At 39.1% G+C, this 16,206-nt stretch overlaps 1 protein-coding gene across 3 annotated transcripts in view; it reads left to right on the top strand.

Moving 5' to 3' along the window:
• Window positions 1-16,206, top strand: part of IFT81 (intraflagellar transport 81) — an 86,410-nt gene that overhangs the window by 49,118 nt on the left and 21,086 nt on the right. For all 3 annotated transcript variants that reach the window (XM_032603590.1, XM_032603592.1, XM_032603591.1), the window contains exons 12-14: window positions 1,336-1,485; window positions 10,568-10,696; window positions 11,802-11,891. In XM_032603590.1, coding sequence (XP_032459481.1) covers window positions 1,336-1,485; window positions 10,568-10,696; window positions 11,802-11,891 — 369 coding nt within the window. The remainder of the gene's footprint in view (window positions 1-1,335; window positions 1,486-10,567; window positions 10,697-11,801; window positions 11,892-16,206) is intronic.

The raw sequence follows: 16,206 nt of genomic DNA, 5'->3' as shown, positions 1-16,206 counted from the left end.
TTTTTTTTAATGTGTTATGTTCTGTTTCAGAAATACCAGAAAATTTTCATGTTTGCTTCTCATATTGAGCAATACTTTTAATGAGCCAGTGCCTTGGGACCTTTACACCTGCTGTTTCCTCTACTTGGAATGCTCTTCCTTGCTTCTTCGTCCTTCCTCTTATGTATTCCTGCTACTTCAGTCTTGGCTTAAATTATTTTTGAGAAACTTGTCAAAACTCACCTCCCTAAAATCCAACCCCACATTTCCTACCTTCATCACAGCCCAGTTTAAACTCCTGTTATTTATTCTCAGGGCCCCTTCACTGCTTCATAATGTTCACCATGGTTGTGAACATCAATTCAATGTTTATTTCCCCCACTATTCCTTAAGCTTGATGAGGGCAGGACATGTGAGCATCTTGTTTAGCATTGTATTCTCTGCATCTGGCACAGTGCCTAGTACATAATAGTTAATAAATAGTACTTGTCAAATGAATTCCTTTAAATATTCACTTCACTTGTTTTTCCAAACTCTTGTTGGTATTATTTAATAACAGAGTCTTTCCATTAGAGTAGTTATAACTTTAATATCATTAGTAGGTAAATAGCTGAATTAAGCAACTATGAGTTCCCACTAATTTGGAATATTTTTAGCTTTTTAACATTTGGGATGAACTTCAGATGCTTCTTAGGGTATATGGTCACAGTACCTTTCTTAAATGATAAATAGTAGCTACAAGTGTTGACTATTCTGGTTGGCTATTTTAACCCCAGTAGATCCAGTGCCACCAAAATAGTACAGTACATAAGAGATATCATGATAAGACCACAACCAGAAATGGTCTTCTACTTCCTTCTTCTTCTTTTTTAATATTTATTTATTTATTTATTTTGGCTGCGCCAGATCTTAGTTGCGGCATGCAGACTTCTTAGTTGCAGCATGCATGCGGGATCTAGTTCCCTGACCAGAGATTGAACCCCGGCCCCCTGCATTGGGAGCATGGAGTGTTACCCACCGAACCACCAGGGAAGTCCCTTCTTCTTCTTTTTAACCTTTTTACTTTTATAGTGTTGAAGTTTCTGTTTTCCTAATCCTTATTTGTAAAGCCCCAAATAAATAGCTTTTGTATAATGATTTACAGTGTTTAATGGGTCCAAAAAATAAAAACATACACAAAATATTTTAACTGAACAGTTAGTCTTTCCAACTTTTCCAATAAGACTAAGTTATTATTATGTACTTGTGACCCACATGTAGGATGGTAGAAAAGAAAATTTTTCTAATACACTGAGGTTATATATATTTAGCAACTACTTTTCTACTTATTAAACTACATGTTATGTTCTTTTACAGTTCAAACGATATGTCAGTAAACTTCGAAGCAAGAGTACAGTTTTCAAAAAGAAGCATCAGATAATAGCTGAATTTAAAGCTGAATTTGGTCTCTTGCAGAGGACAGAAGAACTTCTTAAGCAACGTCATGAAAATATTCAACATCAACTGGTAATACAATGTTATCTTGGGGTTCTAAAAGTACAAATGCCAGGAGGTTTATAGGTTATAGCTTTTTACTGAGGTCATTGTTTTTATTAGAAAAACCATAAAATTATTCATTTTCTCTGATTAATTACAGAGATGACATAAAAGCTGATTTTTTGTATTTTACTGTAGCAGTAGGCACTAACTTTTTTATGTGTTCTGACTTTGGGGTAATTAATAGAAGTTGAATTCTATTAAGTAGGTTTTTCTTTTGGTTAGCTAGTTAATATGACCAAAATGATCATACCAAGAGATTGACTATAAAATAGTTTATTTATCGTGGCCTGCTGGGCAGAAATCTAAGCAGCCACTTCCATGGAGCTTTGGAAAGAAGTATCCAGGGAGGGTTCTGTATGGAAGTTTGCCTGCAGGCTTGTTCCTTATATATTTGTGCCTTGGTTGTCAGAAAAAAGTTAAACCCAGAGAAATCCCTCTAGCAGCAAAGCTATTCTCATCGTGGGTACCAGTTCCTCTGAGTTTTCTTGATTTGGCTTTTTTTTTTTCTTTTACCCATGGGGAAGTGATTTCATCAGGATGTTGGCTTACCAGCTAGCAATAATCTGGTAGAGGTGAATGAGATTTGAACCAGTTGTAATTAGCTGGCAATATGAACTTTTCTGTCTCATGCTGTTGAATATTGTTTGCTTCTAGGGAACTTAAGATTGAAAATTTACAGTGCATCAAACATAGATTCTAACAGCACTAAACATAGATTGTAACAGCACTTTTAAAATTGATATGTAGTAACTGCATTATTGCTCACTTTAAAATATTTTCTCATTTGCGTTGTGATTTCTTTGACCTATGGTCATTGCTTAAAACCAAACATTTGGGGGTTTTCTAGTTACCTTTCTGTTATTCATTTCTAGCTTATTTCCGCTGTAGCCAGGAAACATACTCTGTGATTTCAGTCCTTTGAAATTTTTGAATGTTGCATTATGGCCCAGCATGTGGTCTGTTTTGATCATTGTTCCATGTGCAGTTGAGAAGAATATATATTCTGCAGTTGTGGGGGATGGTGTTCCATAAAAGTCAATTCAGTCCAGTATGTTAACCATGATACTCAAATCTTCCATGTTTTCTTTTTTTAACATTGTTATTGGAGTATAATTGCTTTACAATGGTATGTAGTTTCTGCTTTATAACAGAGTGAATTAGCTATACATATACATATATCCCCATATCTCCTGCCTCTTGTGTCTCCCTCCCACCCTCCCTATCCCACCCCTCTAGGTGCTCATAAAGCACGGAGCTAATCTCCCTGTGCTATGCGGCTGCTTCCCACTAGCTATCGATTTTACATTTGGTAGTGTATATATGTCCATGCCACTCTCTCACTTCATCCCAGCTTACCCTTCCCCCTCCCCGTGTCCTCAAGTCCATTCTCTACATCTGCGTCTTTATTCCTGTCCTGCCACTATGTTCTTCAGAACCTTTTTTTTTTTTTTATGATTCCATATATATGTGTTAGCATACGGTATTTGTTTTTCTCTTTCTGACTTACTTCACTCTGTATGACAGACTCTAGGTCCATCCACCTCACTACAAATAACTCAATTTCGTTTCTTTTTATGGCTGAGTAATATTCCATTGTATATATGTGCCACATCTTCTTTATCCATTCATCTGTGAATGGATACTTAGGTTGCTTCCATATCCTGGCTATTGTAAATAAAGCTGCAATGAACATTCTGGTACATGACTCTTTTTGAATTATAGTTTTCTCAGGGTATATGCCCAGTAGTGGGATTGCTGGGTTGTATGGTAGTTCTATTTTTGGTTTTTTAAGGAACCTCCATACTGTTCTCCATAGTGGCTGTATCAATTTACATTCCCACCAACAGTGCAAGAGGACTCCCTTTTTCTCCACACCCTCTCCAGCATTTATTGTTTGTAGGTTTTTTGATGATGGCCATTCTGACTGGTGTGAGGTGATACCTCATTGTAGTTTTGATTTGCATTTCTCTAATGATTAGTGATGTTGAGCATTCTTTCACGTGTTTGTTGGCTATCTGTATATCTTCTTTGGAGAAATGTCTATTTAGGTCTTCTGCCCATTTTTAAATTGGGTTGTTTGTCTTTTTGATATTGAGCTGCATGAGCTGCTTGTAAATTTTGGAGATTAATCCTTTGTCAGTTGCTTCATTTGCAAATATTTCCTCCCTTTCTGAGGGTTGTCTTTTCGTCTTGTTTATGGTTTCCTTTGCTGTGCAAAAGCTTTTAAATTTCATTAGGTCCCATTTGTTTATTTTTGTTTTTATTTTCATTTCTCTAGGAGGTGGGTCAAAAAGGATCTTGCTGTGATTTATGTCATAGAGTGTTCTGCCTATGTTTTCCTCTAAGAGTTTTCTAATGTCTGGCCTTACATTTTGGTCTTTAATCCATTTTGAGTTTATTTTTTGTGTACGGTGTTAGGGAGTGTTCTAATTTCATTCTTTTACATGTAGCTATCCAGTTTTCCCAGCACCACTTATTGAAGAGGCTGTCTTTTCTCCATTGTATATTCTTGCCTCCTTTATCAAAAATAAGGTGACCATATGTGTGTGGGTTTATCTCTGGGCTTTCTATCCTGTTCCATTGATCTATATTTCTGTTTTTGTGCCAGTACCATACTGTCTTGATTACTGTAGCTTTGTAGTATAGTCTGAAGTCAAGGAGCCTGATTCCTCCAGCTCCGTTTTTCTTTCTCAAGGTTGCTTTGGCTATTCGGGGTCTTTTTGTTTCCATACAAATTGTGAAATTTTTTTGTTCCAGTTCGGTGAAAAATGCCAGTGGTAGTTTGATAGGGATTGCATTGAATCTGTAGATTGCTTTGGGTAGTATAGTCATTTTCACAATGTTGATTCTTCCAGTCCAAGAACATGGTATATCTCTCCATCTGTTTGTATCATCTTTAATTTCTTTCATCAGTGTCTTATAGTGTTCTGCATACAGGTCTTTTGTCTCCCTAGGTAGGTTTATTCTTAGGTATTTTATTTTTATTGCAGTGGTAAATGGGAGTGTTTCCTTAATTTCTCTTTCAGATTTTTCATCATTAGTGTATAGGAATGCAAGAGATTCCTGTGCATTAATTTTATATCCTACGACTTTACCAAATTCATTGATTAGCTCTAGTAGTTTTCTGATAGCGTCTTTAGGATTCTCTCTGTATAGTATCATGTCATCTGCAAACAGTGACAGCTTTACTTCTTCTTTTCTGATTTGGATTCCTTTTATTTATTTTTCTTCTCTGATTGCTAAAACTTCCAAAACTATGTTGAATAATAGAATAATAGTGGTGAAAGTGGGCAACCTTGTCTTGTTCCTGATCTTAGTGGAAATGGTTTCAGTTTTTCACCATTGAGAACGATGTTGGCTGTGGGTTTGTCATATATGGCCTTTATTATGTTGAGGTGAGTTCCTTCTATGCCTACTTTTGGAGGGTTTTTATCATAAATGGGTGTTGAAGTTTCCAAAGCTTTTTCTGCATCTCTTGAGATTATCGTATGGTTTTTATCCTTCAATTTGTTAATACGATGTATCACATTGATTGATTTGTGTATATTGAAGAATCCTTGCATCCCTGGGATAAACCTCACTCGATCATGGTGTATGATCCTTTTAATGTGCTGTTGGATTCTGTTTGCTAGTATTTTGTTGAGGATTTTTGCATCTACGTTCATCAGTGTTACTGGCCTGTAGTTTTCTTTCTTTGTGACATCTTTGTGTAGTTTTGGTATCAGGGTGATGGTGGCCTCGTAGAATGAGTTTGGGAGTGTTCCTACCTCTGCTATATTTTGGAAGAGTTTGAGAAGGATAGGTGTTAGCTCTTCTCTAAATGTTTGATAGAATTCACCTGTGAAGCCATCTGGTCCTGGGCTTTTGTTTGTTGGAAGATTTTTAATCACAGTCTAAATTTCAGTGCTTGTGATTTGTCTGTTTATATTTTCTATTTCTTCCTGGTTCAATCTTGGAAGGTTGTGCTTTTCTAAGAATTTGTCCATTTCCTCCAGGTTGTCCATTTTATTGGCATATAGCTGCTTGTAGTAATCTCTCATGTGCCTTTGTATTTCTGCAGTGTCAATTGTTACTTCTCCATTTTCATATCTAATTCTATTGATCTGAGTGTTCTCCCTTTTTTCTTGATGAGTCTGGCTAATGGTTTATCAATTTTGTTTATCTTCTCAAAGGACCAGTTTTTACTTTTATTGATCTTTACTATTGTTTCCTTCATTTCCTTTTCATTTATTTCTGATCTGATCTTTATGATTTCTTTCCTTCTGCTAACTTTGGGGTTATTTTTGTTCTTCTTTCTCTATTTGCTTTAGGTGTAAGGTTAGGCTGTTTATTTGAGATGTTTCTTGTTTCTTGAGGTAGGATTGTATTGCTATAAACTTCCCTCTTCGAACTGCTTTTGCTGCATCCCATAGGTTTTGGGTTGTTGTGTTTTTATTGTCATGTATTTCTAGGTATTTTTTGATTTCTTCAGTGATCTCTTGGTTATTAAGTAGTGTATTGTTTAGCCTCCATGTATTCATGTTTCTATTTATATTTTCATCTGCTTATTCCATCAGTTATTGAGAAAGATGTTTTAGAATATCTATGATCTTTTTCCTTTTGCTTTACATCTTTTCTTAAGCTGGGTTCCTTAGAAGCAGAGCCTGAGAGGGGAATACTTGGTGCAAGTGATTTACTGAGGGAGGGAGTACCTTCAGAAGAAAGGGAATGAGGGAAACAGATGGAGCAGCTGAAAAAAGCCAAGCAAGGATGTATTCCCGACTGAAAACAGCTTCATTTAGATCCCATGAGGAACTTTGGAGCACACATTGCACCATGGAGTTGATTCCACCTTGAGGCAAGGGGGCTGGACTTTTATACTCCCATATCAGTCAGTCATTGGCTATTGCACGGTATAACCTTCTAGATGAGGCAGCCCCCATTGGGCTAAGGGCATGTTCTGGAGAAGGGGGCATCTGTGAGCCATTAGCAGTCAACACTCATTGCAGCTTGCAGATGAGGTTTGAGTAGAGCACCAACAGCATTCACTATAAGCCACCCCTTGTACTACTGAGATCTACTTGCTTCTCACATTAAAGTCACTCCATCTTGGTATAGTTTATACAGGATTACAGTTGGTCAAAATTTCTAGGAAAACAGGAGGGTGAGGAGGACATATTAAAACTCTCTTTGCTTCATTTGGTCCCAAGGACATAATTGATACTCAATATCTTCTTCCTCTACCATCCATCCTAGATTCCCCACACCTTTGGCTAGCACCTCCAGTGGTCTATTAGGGGTTCCCAACTCCCGGGCCATGGACCGGTACTGGTCTGCAGCCTGTTAGGAACTGGGCTGCACAGCAGGAGGTCAGCAGTAGGCGAGCCAGCAATGCTTCATCTGCCGCTCCCCGTCGCTGGCATTACTGCCTGAACCATCCCCCCAACCCCCACCCTCCGCCGTCTGTGGAAAAATTGTTTTACACGAACCCGGTCCCTGGTGCCAAAAAGGTTGGGACTGCTAGATGACTCACTTGGTGGGATGACTCAGTCCCTCATCCTTAAGAGGTATGAGATTCTAGTACAATGCCCTTATCAGGCTGTGGTTGGTAAACTTACCCATTTACTGTTAAAACTGGGCATGAGAGTACCAAGATATGCCCTAATGGATCACCTGAATGCCAAACGTATTCCTATCTGTCCTTCATTATATAACAGCATCTGTATACCCTTAACATATTCTGCCAATAAATCACTCTTTTCTTTGCCTGCTGGTCTGTGGGCATGAGGAGCCCAAGTGACAAGATGGTAGGCAGAGCATTAAGTTTAAAGGGCTTCTCAATGTGCCTTCCGGTGGAAGCATGTGCCTTATGGAAACCAGAACATTTATACCCACAGAGCCTAAAGTTGTCAAGAAGGGAAGCATAATTCCCTGTGGATAAGTAGGAATTCTGGTGAGTGATAACACTCATACTTTCATCTCATGGTTCCAAGACCCATGTATTTTTGGGTCTTTGGATCTATTTGGAACAGAACACCATGTAATGGGCATTGGTTTAAGATATACACTCCATCATGAAGAATAGAACTTATCTTCACAGGCCATGAATTCCAAGCTGGCACCTTAGCTGTACGTTCATAGGGCCCTTCCACTATTCAGTCAGGCCATTAGCTTTCTGGATGGTGTGTGGTACAGTTACTGAATCCTGTGGTCATGTTCCCATTGCCATACCTACTTTGCCATAAAGTAGGTCCCTTGGTCTCAGGTGATATTATGTGGGATTCCACATCAGTAAACCAGACATTCTGAGCCTTTGGATAGTGGTGCTGCCTAAAGCACTGTGGGCAAGAAAAGCAAACCCTTACCCACAATATGGGTCAGTCTCATTCAGGATGAAGTGTTGTTCTTTTCAAGGTAGAAAGAATCTGGCGTTATCAAATTGCCACTAAGTAGATGATCAGTTTCCTCAAGGGATGATTCCATACCCAGAATTCAGGATTGGTCTGTGTTGCCGCCGGCTCAGACACTTGGCAGTAGCATTAGCTAGATGAGCATTAGTGAGAGAGCCCATGTTATTTGGTCCATACTTAGCCTCCATCTCTGCCAACATAGCCATTCTGTTCATGAGCCCATTGTCCACACACTGGGTGGCCAATGACAGAGGCTGGCTGACATCTACTGTCAGCCTTTTTGGCCTTTTTGGAAAGGCCAAATCATCCTTTCCACTCGGCTGCTGAGTGCCTCTTCTACTGTGGACATTGTCCAGTGGCCATATACATGTGATGAAGAGATCTTCACACTTAGTGTTAACTCTTATAGCTCAATCCAGATGCCTCTTCCCGAGACCTCCTTGTCCCCAGTCATTTAGTCTTGCTATCTTGCTTCCTCCAGGCCCCTGACCCAACAAGCTAAGCCATTTGCCACTGCCCAGAAGATAAAAGATAATCTGGGGTTTTAAGGTTCTCAAGTGAGCCTATCCAGTTATCCCCATTTCAGACTCAGCACCCTTTCCCTTCGCTATCAGAGCCCTGACTTTGACATAGGATATATTCAGCCTTCTCTGAAGTTTGGCCAGTCTTACAATTTAAGTCCTGTCCGTGGTTTTCAGCTCTCTCTGCCTCATAGCCACAGGAAATGAGGGTTTCTTTAAAGCTCCTAAGGAGGTTCTCTGACTTATCACTTTGCTTTAAATTACTGATTAATGGATTTGAGCCTGTCATTTGAGCTTAGCAACAGCCACCCCAATTTCATAGTCCTTATAGTTACGATTTCTTCATGCTTCTCGAACACCAGCAACACTGTACCAGCTAGTATGTTCCTGTGATAGTTCAGGTCCTCCAAGAAGCATACGCCCAGATTGGATTAGATGTACAAGAGATTTATTGGAGGAAGCCTTTGTGAAGGGTAAAGGGAATTGAGCAGCAGGCCGCAGGGAAAGCCTTTAGGCTCTAAATGCCTTTAGGCTGTTCTGTGAAGGAAGAGGAAGGAAGGAGGATTGGAGAAGAAGAGCCTTAGGCTGTAAGCACAGTTTTAAGGAAGTTTTGGTTGGGATGATGGGGAGTTCCTGAGCCAGTCACCAATTAGAGGAGTTCCCTGTCAGGCAGGAATGGGTCAGCCTCTGGCTGGGAACAGCCTGGGGGAAGCATGGCCTTGGTGTGAACGTGATGGTGGATCCAGAGGGGCAGCAGTTATGGCTGTCAGTCAACTTTGTTCCTCTCAGCAAACTATCTTGAAGGAGATTCAAGCCTTCCATTGTCATGCCCACCATAATCCCTTCCACCTATATTCTGCCCTAGTTTACCAGTCTTAGCAATTGTACTGCTATAACATGCCTAGGACTAACGATACTCTGCTTGCCCCCAGTGATAGGGCTCTCGGTTCCATTCACCTAGGGAGTGATCCTACCTTAGAAGCCCATCCTTGTAGTTTGGTCAGGTTCTCTAGAAGCAGAACCTGAAACAAGAATTCTTATTCCTCCTCATATGAATAATTCAGTGAGTGCTCTTAGGAAAAAAGATGAAGCAAGAGGAAAAAGTGGATTCAGTTGGAGTCCAATTTCATTCTGATTGCATAAGGAGCTCTGGAGCATGAATTGCATCACAGAGTTGGTCTCATCTTTAGGCAAGAGGGCTACCCCTTTGGACCCCTGTGTCAGTCAGTAATTTGCTATGGACCCTCTTACTACCACCCAAGAAGTGGTGTGATACAGTTCCTGTTAAACCAGGGGTATACTTTGAAGAAGGGACAGCTGTAGACCATCAAAATACCAATTCTCACAACAGCTAGGGGATGGGTACCCTGACACAATAAGCAGATCAGGGCAGAGCACCCACAGTATCCACTGAAAATATCCTGAGATTAATCCATACAGATTCATTTTAGTTATCTTCCTATTGGCAGTGTTTGACACAGTTCATGTCAAACACTGAACTAGAGGGAGTGTTTGACTCCCTCTTCCTGTAAAATTTTTCTTTACTTGTCTTCTAGCACACTGCACTCTCCTTGTTTTTCCCTTACTAACACTCCTGTTCCTACTCCATGGCGGATTTCTTCTCATTTCTCCAAAGCCTAGATGTTTTGAGTTCCCCAGGCTTAGGCCTTAGATCTCTTCTCTACCCTCACTCCCTTGGTGATCTTATTCTCTTATGGCTTTAAAGATATTGTCTATGCAGACAACTCACAAATTTGTATCTCCAGTTGCTTCTCAAATTCCAGTCTTGTATATGCAACATCTTGAACTCTCTTGGATTTCTACTAGAGATTTCAGATTTGTAACATGTCCAAAACTAAACTTCTGATATTTACTACTCCCTCACCTGTTCCTCCCAAGTCCTCCTCATCTCAACAAATGGGCGCTCCATCCTCTCAGTTCTTCAGTATAAGTTTATAACATACAAAGGAACGTAATTATTGTTGAAGTCAATAAAGATTGTTCTTTAGGATTTAAACTACTTTATTTACAACTTTATTGTTACCTATTAAATCTATATACTTATTATGGAATCATCAAGGTTTTGACACCCATTTTGTGGACCCCATTTTTTACACCTATTTTATTCTTTACTTTTAGCAAACTATTGAGGAGAAAAAGGGTATATCTGGATATAGTTACACCCAAGAAGAGCTAGAAAGAGTATCCGCCCTGAAGAGTGAAGTTGATGAAGTGAAAGGACGAACACTGGATGACATGTCTGAAATGGTGATTACACAGGCTTTGTTCGTTTATTTGTTTTATGGTCTATCTCTGAGGCAGATATTCTTGTGTTCTGTTTTCAGTGAAGCATTCAAATTTTCATTTCTGCGCATTGTTTTCTTTACATTCTTTCATCTGTCTTTATCACTCTCTTTTGAATTTTCCATTCTAATGAGGTTGTAAAGAGGTTGTTCAATTTTGTGGTTTTTGAAGTGTGTAAAAGTTACATAGCATTGGGAATTACCTGGCAGTCTAGTGGTTAGGACTCTGTGCTTCCATTGCAGGAGGCTCGGGTTCGGTCCCTGGTCAGGGAACTAAGATCCCGCATGCTGCACAGCTCAGCCAAAAAAAAAAAGTTACATGGTATTAAAGAAATATTTAAGATAAAAAACAAGTTTCTCCAAATCATGCTACTTAAATTAATACAATTATTTCATTTTTGTGTATGTCCTTAGTATCTTTATATTCAGGACTGCTATTCAGCCAGAATGCACGGATACAGCTTCATGAGGCATTAAAATGTTGAAATCTTTCACTACTTATTGGTAAATAGCTGCTGCCCCAAACTCTCAGAGTACCCACCTCCACCTGTCTTGTCCACATTGGTCCCAGAACCCTCTGGATTTCACCACATTCTAACTCCTATAAAGATGAACATTTAATACAGCAGAGGCCTCCAAGACCCTGTTCATCTCTATGGCTGGTGTCCATTCTGATTGGTCATTACTTATGCCTTTTGGGTTATTAATTATCTTGAATATCACTTCGTCTATGTTTATGTGTATTTTATATAACCTACATAATTATATACTTTTTACATAATACAAAGCTGTATAAAGGCAACTTTGTAATTTGTTTTAGTTATTCAGTGCTAGATTGTAAATATTTTCCCATAATGGTTTGCAGTTTTAATAATTGACATTTTGAAGAGTTAAATGATATTCCTTCTTATTGAGGAATCAGTACTTACTAAATGACTTCCCCATTGTTTGACATTGAAGTAATTTATAGTTTTTTTCACTCATATATAACACTTCAATAAATACCTTTATGGTATTTTTGTTCTTTTGAGTTCTTTTCTTAGATGTCATATATTTTGTTTAAATGACAGGTGAAAAGACTAAATTCTCTGGTATCTGAAAAGAAATCAGCTCTAGCTCCGGTTATAAAAGAACTACGACAATTGCGTCAGAAGTGTCAAGTAAGTGAATTTAATTTTGTGATACTTTTTTTTTTAACATCTTTATTGGAGTATAATTGCTTTACAATGGTGTGTTAGTTTCTACTTTATAACAAAGTGAATCAGCTATCCCCATATCTCCTCCCTCTTGCATCTCCCTCCCACCCTCCCTGTCCCACCCCCCTAGGTGGTAATTTTGTGATACTTTTAATACTCTCTCTTGTTCAGCTATATTAGTTAGAATCCCAAATATTTTACTTGGGTAATTTCTGGAAATAAATTATTATTTTTTATATGATTCTGCAAAAGAGAGTAATAATGTGACCTACAACAGTTTTTGTTTAATTTATGCTGTTTGTTTTGTCATAAATTTTGGGCGGGGGCAGGGGAGAGAAGGAGAGGAAGGAGTTTAAGCTAAAATCACAAGTGCAGCCAAATGAGATTTTTGCTTTAAATCATACTCATGTCAGAGTTATGAAGTCACATTCTTCTGTGGCCAGGTAAAAGTTCAGAGTCTGCCAACGAGTGGTGACAAGTTAATGTTAGATTAATGAACTTGCTTTGCTAGGGAGCAGGGTGGGGGGCAAACCATGATGGCTTATGATTAAGTGATGAAATACAGTTACTTGGAAGCTAATTCCAGGCACTGCTTTAAAGATAAACTGTGAGAAGGTAAATGCCCTCCACAAATCCAGATCAGGTGGCCTTCGCCGTTAGTCCATAACAATTGTTATTTTATCGTTCTCCACGTAGTAATTTTAGGTTTGAATGTGAGCTGTACTGCATGTGCCTAAGGATGGAACTATAAAACTCTTCATGAATGCCATCCATCAGAGTCAGAGAAGCAGAGTGAGAAATCACATGGACTTTGAAATCAGATGGATATTGTTTCCTTTTTTATAGAAAAATGCCATGGAGTCTGAGACAGGTTGAGTGACTTATCCAAAGAGAGAAGTAGGAAGTGAGATAGTTGGGGCTTGACTCTAGCATCTCTAGCATCTTATTTTAAATCTCCTTCTTATTTCGTTATACACTCCTGCTGCCACAAAAGAAATGGAAGAGACAAGTCCCTGTTCTCTGGGGTTCATACTGTCATAGGTGAGAGGGAACAAACACATGAGGAAATTAGGAAAAACAAAAGATAACCCAACCTAAGAACAATATAGAAAAAATATAATCAGAATCATATACTTAACTGATAAGGAAAAGGGAAGGAAATGAAGGAAATAAGGAAATGAAATGATTGTCAGGAAAGGGAGATTTCAGAATGGAGATTTTTTTTTTTTTTTTTTTTTTGCGGTACGCTGGCTTCTCACTGTTGTGGCCTCTCCCATTGCGGAGTACAGGCTCCGGACGCGCAGGCTCAGCAGCCATGGCTCACGGGCCCAGCCGCTTCGCGGCATGTGGGATCTTCCCGGACCGGGACATGAACCTGCGTCCCCTGCATTGGCAGGCGGACTCTCAACCACTGCACCACCAGGGAAGCCCCCAGAAAGGAGATTTTTGAGCAGGGTTTTCAGATTGAGGACATCAAGGATTGTTTTCATGGGTATGTTCTAAAGAATTGATTTTCTTGATGCTTTTCTTGAGTCAGCAACTTACAGACAAAAGGGAACACTTATATGTATTTCTGGTGATGGTAAAATTTCTCCCTAATAGTAAAAGTAAAATATATAATAAAATAAAATATAGTAAAATAAATCTGTTTGTAAATACAGGCATACTTCACTTTATTACATTTTTTACAAATTAAAGGTTTGTAGCAACCCTGTGTCAAGTAAGTCTGTCAGTGCCATTTTTCCAACAACATTTGCTTACTTCATGTCTCTGTGTCACATTTTGGTAACTCTTGCAATATTTCAAACTTTTTCATTATTATATATTTGTTATGGTGATCTGTGCTCAGTGATCTTTGATGTTACTATTGCAAAAAGATTGACTTGCTGAAGACTCAGATGGTGGTTAGCATTTTTTAGCAATAAAGTATTTTAAAATATATACATTTTTAGACATAATGCTATTACACACTTAATAGACTACAGTATAGTGTAAGCATAAGTTTTATATGTACTGGGAAACCAAAAAATTCATGTGATTCGCTTTATTGCGATATTCACTTTTTTGCAGTGGTCTGGGGCAGAACCCACAATATCTCTAAGGTAAGCCTGTAGTTCTTTTATTAAGTCCATTTACCTTTTAAATGAGGAGTTTATTGAAAGGATATTTAGAACATTAAAGGAAATATGCTGTTTTGGAAATCCAAGGATCAAAACTATAGTCTTTCTGGAGCAGGTAGAGGTACTATACTTCTCTACCGAGCATTTTGGCTCAGGGAAGCTTCAGGAACCTTAGCAGGAGCTTGTGGATAATGATGATGAATGTGATAGTAATAGCATTTATCAAGAGCTTTCTGTGTGCCAGACACTGTTACATAACTCATTCAGGCCTCGTAACCACCCAGTTAGATAAACCACCCTTTACACAAATGAGCAAATAAAGGTACAGAGGGGTAAAGGACTTGCCCAAGGTTACACAGCTGGTAAATGGCAGAGCCAAGTTCTTCATACTCATACTACACCAATAACATGACTCAGTGAATCACTCTGTATTGGCTTCTCACTGTGCCTGCCACCAGCTGTGTGTCTGCCTATGTTTCTTTTCTCCATCTTTTAGTTTCTCCCCATTCTTTGGATTGGCATACTTGTAACCTTAGCTCACTTATGGCTCCTCATTGTTCATATCTCACACTGTAGCCTTTCTCTCTATATATATGTTGTAGTTTTCACTATAACTGCCCTGTTTTCTCTGCCTTTTCTAATTTAAACTCCTGGTGCAGCTCCTCTCTTTTGGGGGCAGTTTTCCACACCAGACTACCTCAGAGATTACTGGCTATCCTCGGGTCAGACTGAGGATCCATCCTTAGTGTAACCGGCTATGCTTGTGGGTAAGGATCAGAAGAAAGGAGGGTGATATGGTACTAAATATGGCTGCCTAGAGAATTTTCCTTCTGGAGAGGCTATGGGTACTTTGGGTACTTTACTTCAGGGGTCCCCAACCCCTGGGCTGCGGACTGCTACTGGTCTGTGGCCTGTTAGGAACCGGGCCACAGAGAAGGAGGTGAGCAGCAGGCAGGCGAATGAAGCTTCACTGCCACGCCCTATTGCTCCCCATCGCTCCCCATCGCTCCCCATCGCTGGCATTACTGCCTGAACCATCCCCCACCCTGCCCTGGTCTGTGGTAAAATTGTCTTCCTCAAAACTGGTCCCTGGTGCCAAAAAGGTTGGGGACTGCTGTTTAACATCTTTACTACACCACCCATTATCCTATTATTAACAGCTGAACAGTGTTCATCTTTGTATTTTATCCTTGTCCTCTTATATATACTTTTTCTACATGGTTGGAATGGTAGTATATATTGCGTTTAATTACTTTAAGGGTCTATTCAGTTAATATATTTCCCTTGTTTGCCATAGTCTTTATAATTATTCTTTTCAACAAATAAAAGTGACATCAAGTGCCTTTTGATAGCCTAAGTTAGAGGGAATGAGGTCCCAAACTAGTGTTGGTGGAAGGAATGGACAAGAAGGAATAGATCTGAATGGTATATGGAAGAACACTAATTACAGACAAGGGAACAAGAGATAGCAAGATGATTTTGAGGTTTGAAACCACTAACAGTGCAGATTAGGGATGAGGAAGAGCTAGTTTTGGTGGTAGCAGTGGACGAAGAAGAGGAGAAATGATGAATTTCTTATAGACACTTCAAAGTTAATATCCAGCAAGAGTTCAGGAGAAGATATCAGGGCTCAAGTTGAAGTGTGTAATCATCTGCCCAGATGTGATGTTTGAACACAGCTCAGGAGAAGATGCAGTTACCGAAAAGAGCATGGAGTAAGACTAGATGAAGTCTGAGAAGACTTCAGGAAAGACCCTCTTGGGTTTTGGTTTAATACTATATGATGCAAATGAAATTACTTCGTGTACTTAGAGTTTATTTTTCTTTTTTGTGTTTGGGGTTCTTTTTTGCCACAACACGCAGCTTGTGGGATCTTAGCTCCCTGACCCTGGGTGGACCCTCAGCAGTGAAAGCATGGAGTCCTAACCACTGGACCACCAGGGAATTCTCTATTTGGGGAGTTAAAAAAAATTTGCTATTAAGGTCCTTACAGTAATATCTACCAGAGTTGTGAGTGTCTGGTTTATAGAACCACATTTAGAACAATGTAGTTGTTCAATAAATATTTGTTGGCTTCATTAACAGGACATTTTTAAAAGTATTTTAAAAATCAAGTATAAATATAAGTGGCAAGAATCTTCTAGAGCTAGAAGCAGACC

This window comes from Phocoena sinus, chromosome 14 (genome assembly GCF_008692025.1).
Source record: "Phocoena sinus isolate mPhoSin1 chromosome 14, mPhoSin1.pri, whole genome shotgun sequence".
NCBI lineage: Eukaryota > Metazoa > Chordata > Mammalia > Artiodactyla > Phocoenidae > Phocoena > Phocoena sinus.
The sequence above is the reverse complement of the archived record's forward strand: the minus strand, read 5'-3'. Positions and strand labels throughout refer to the sequence as shown.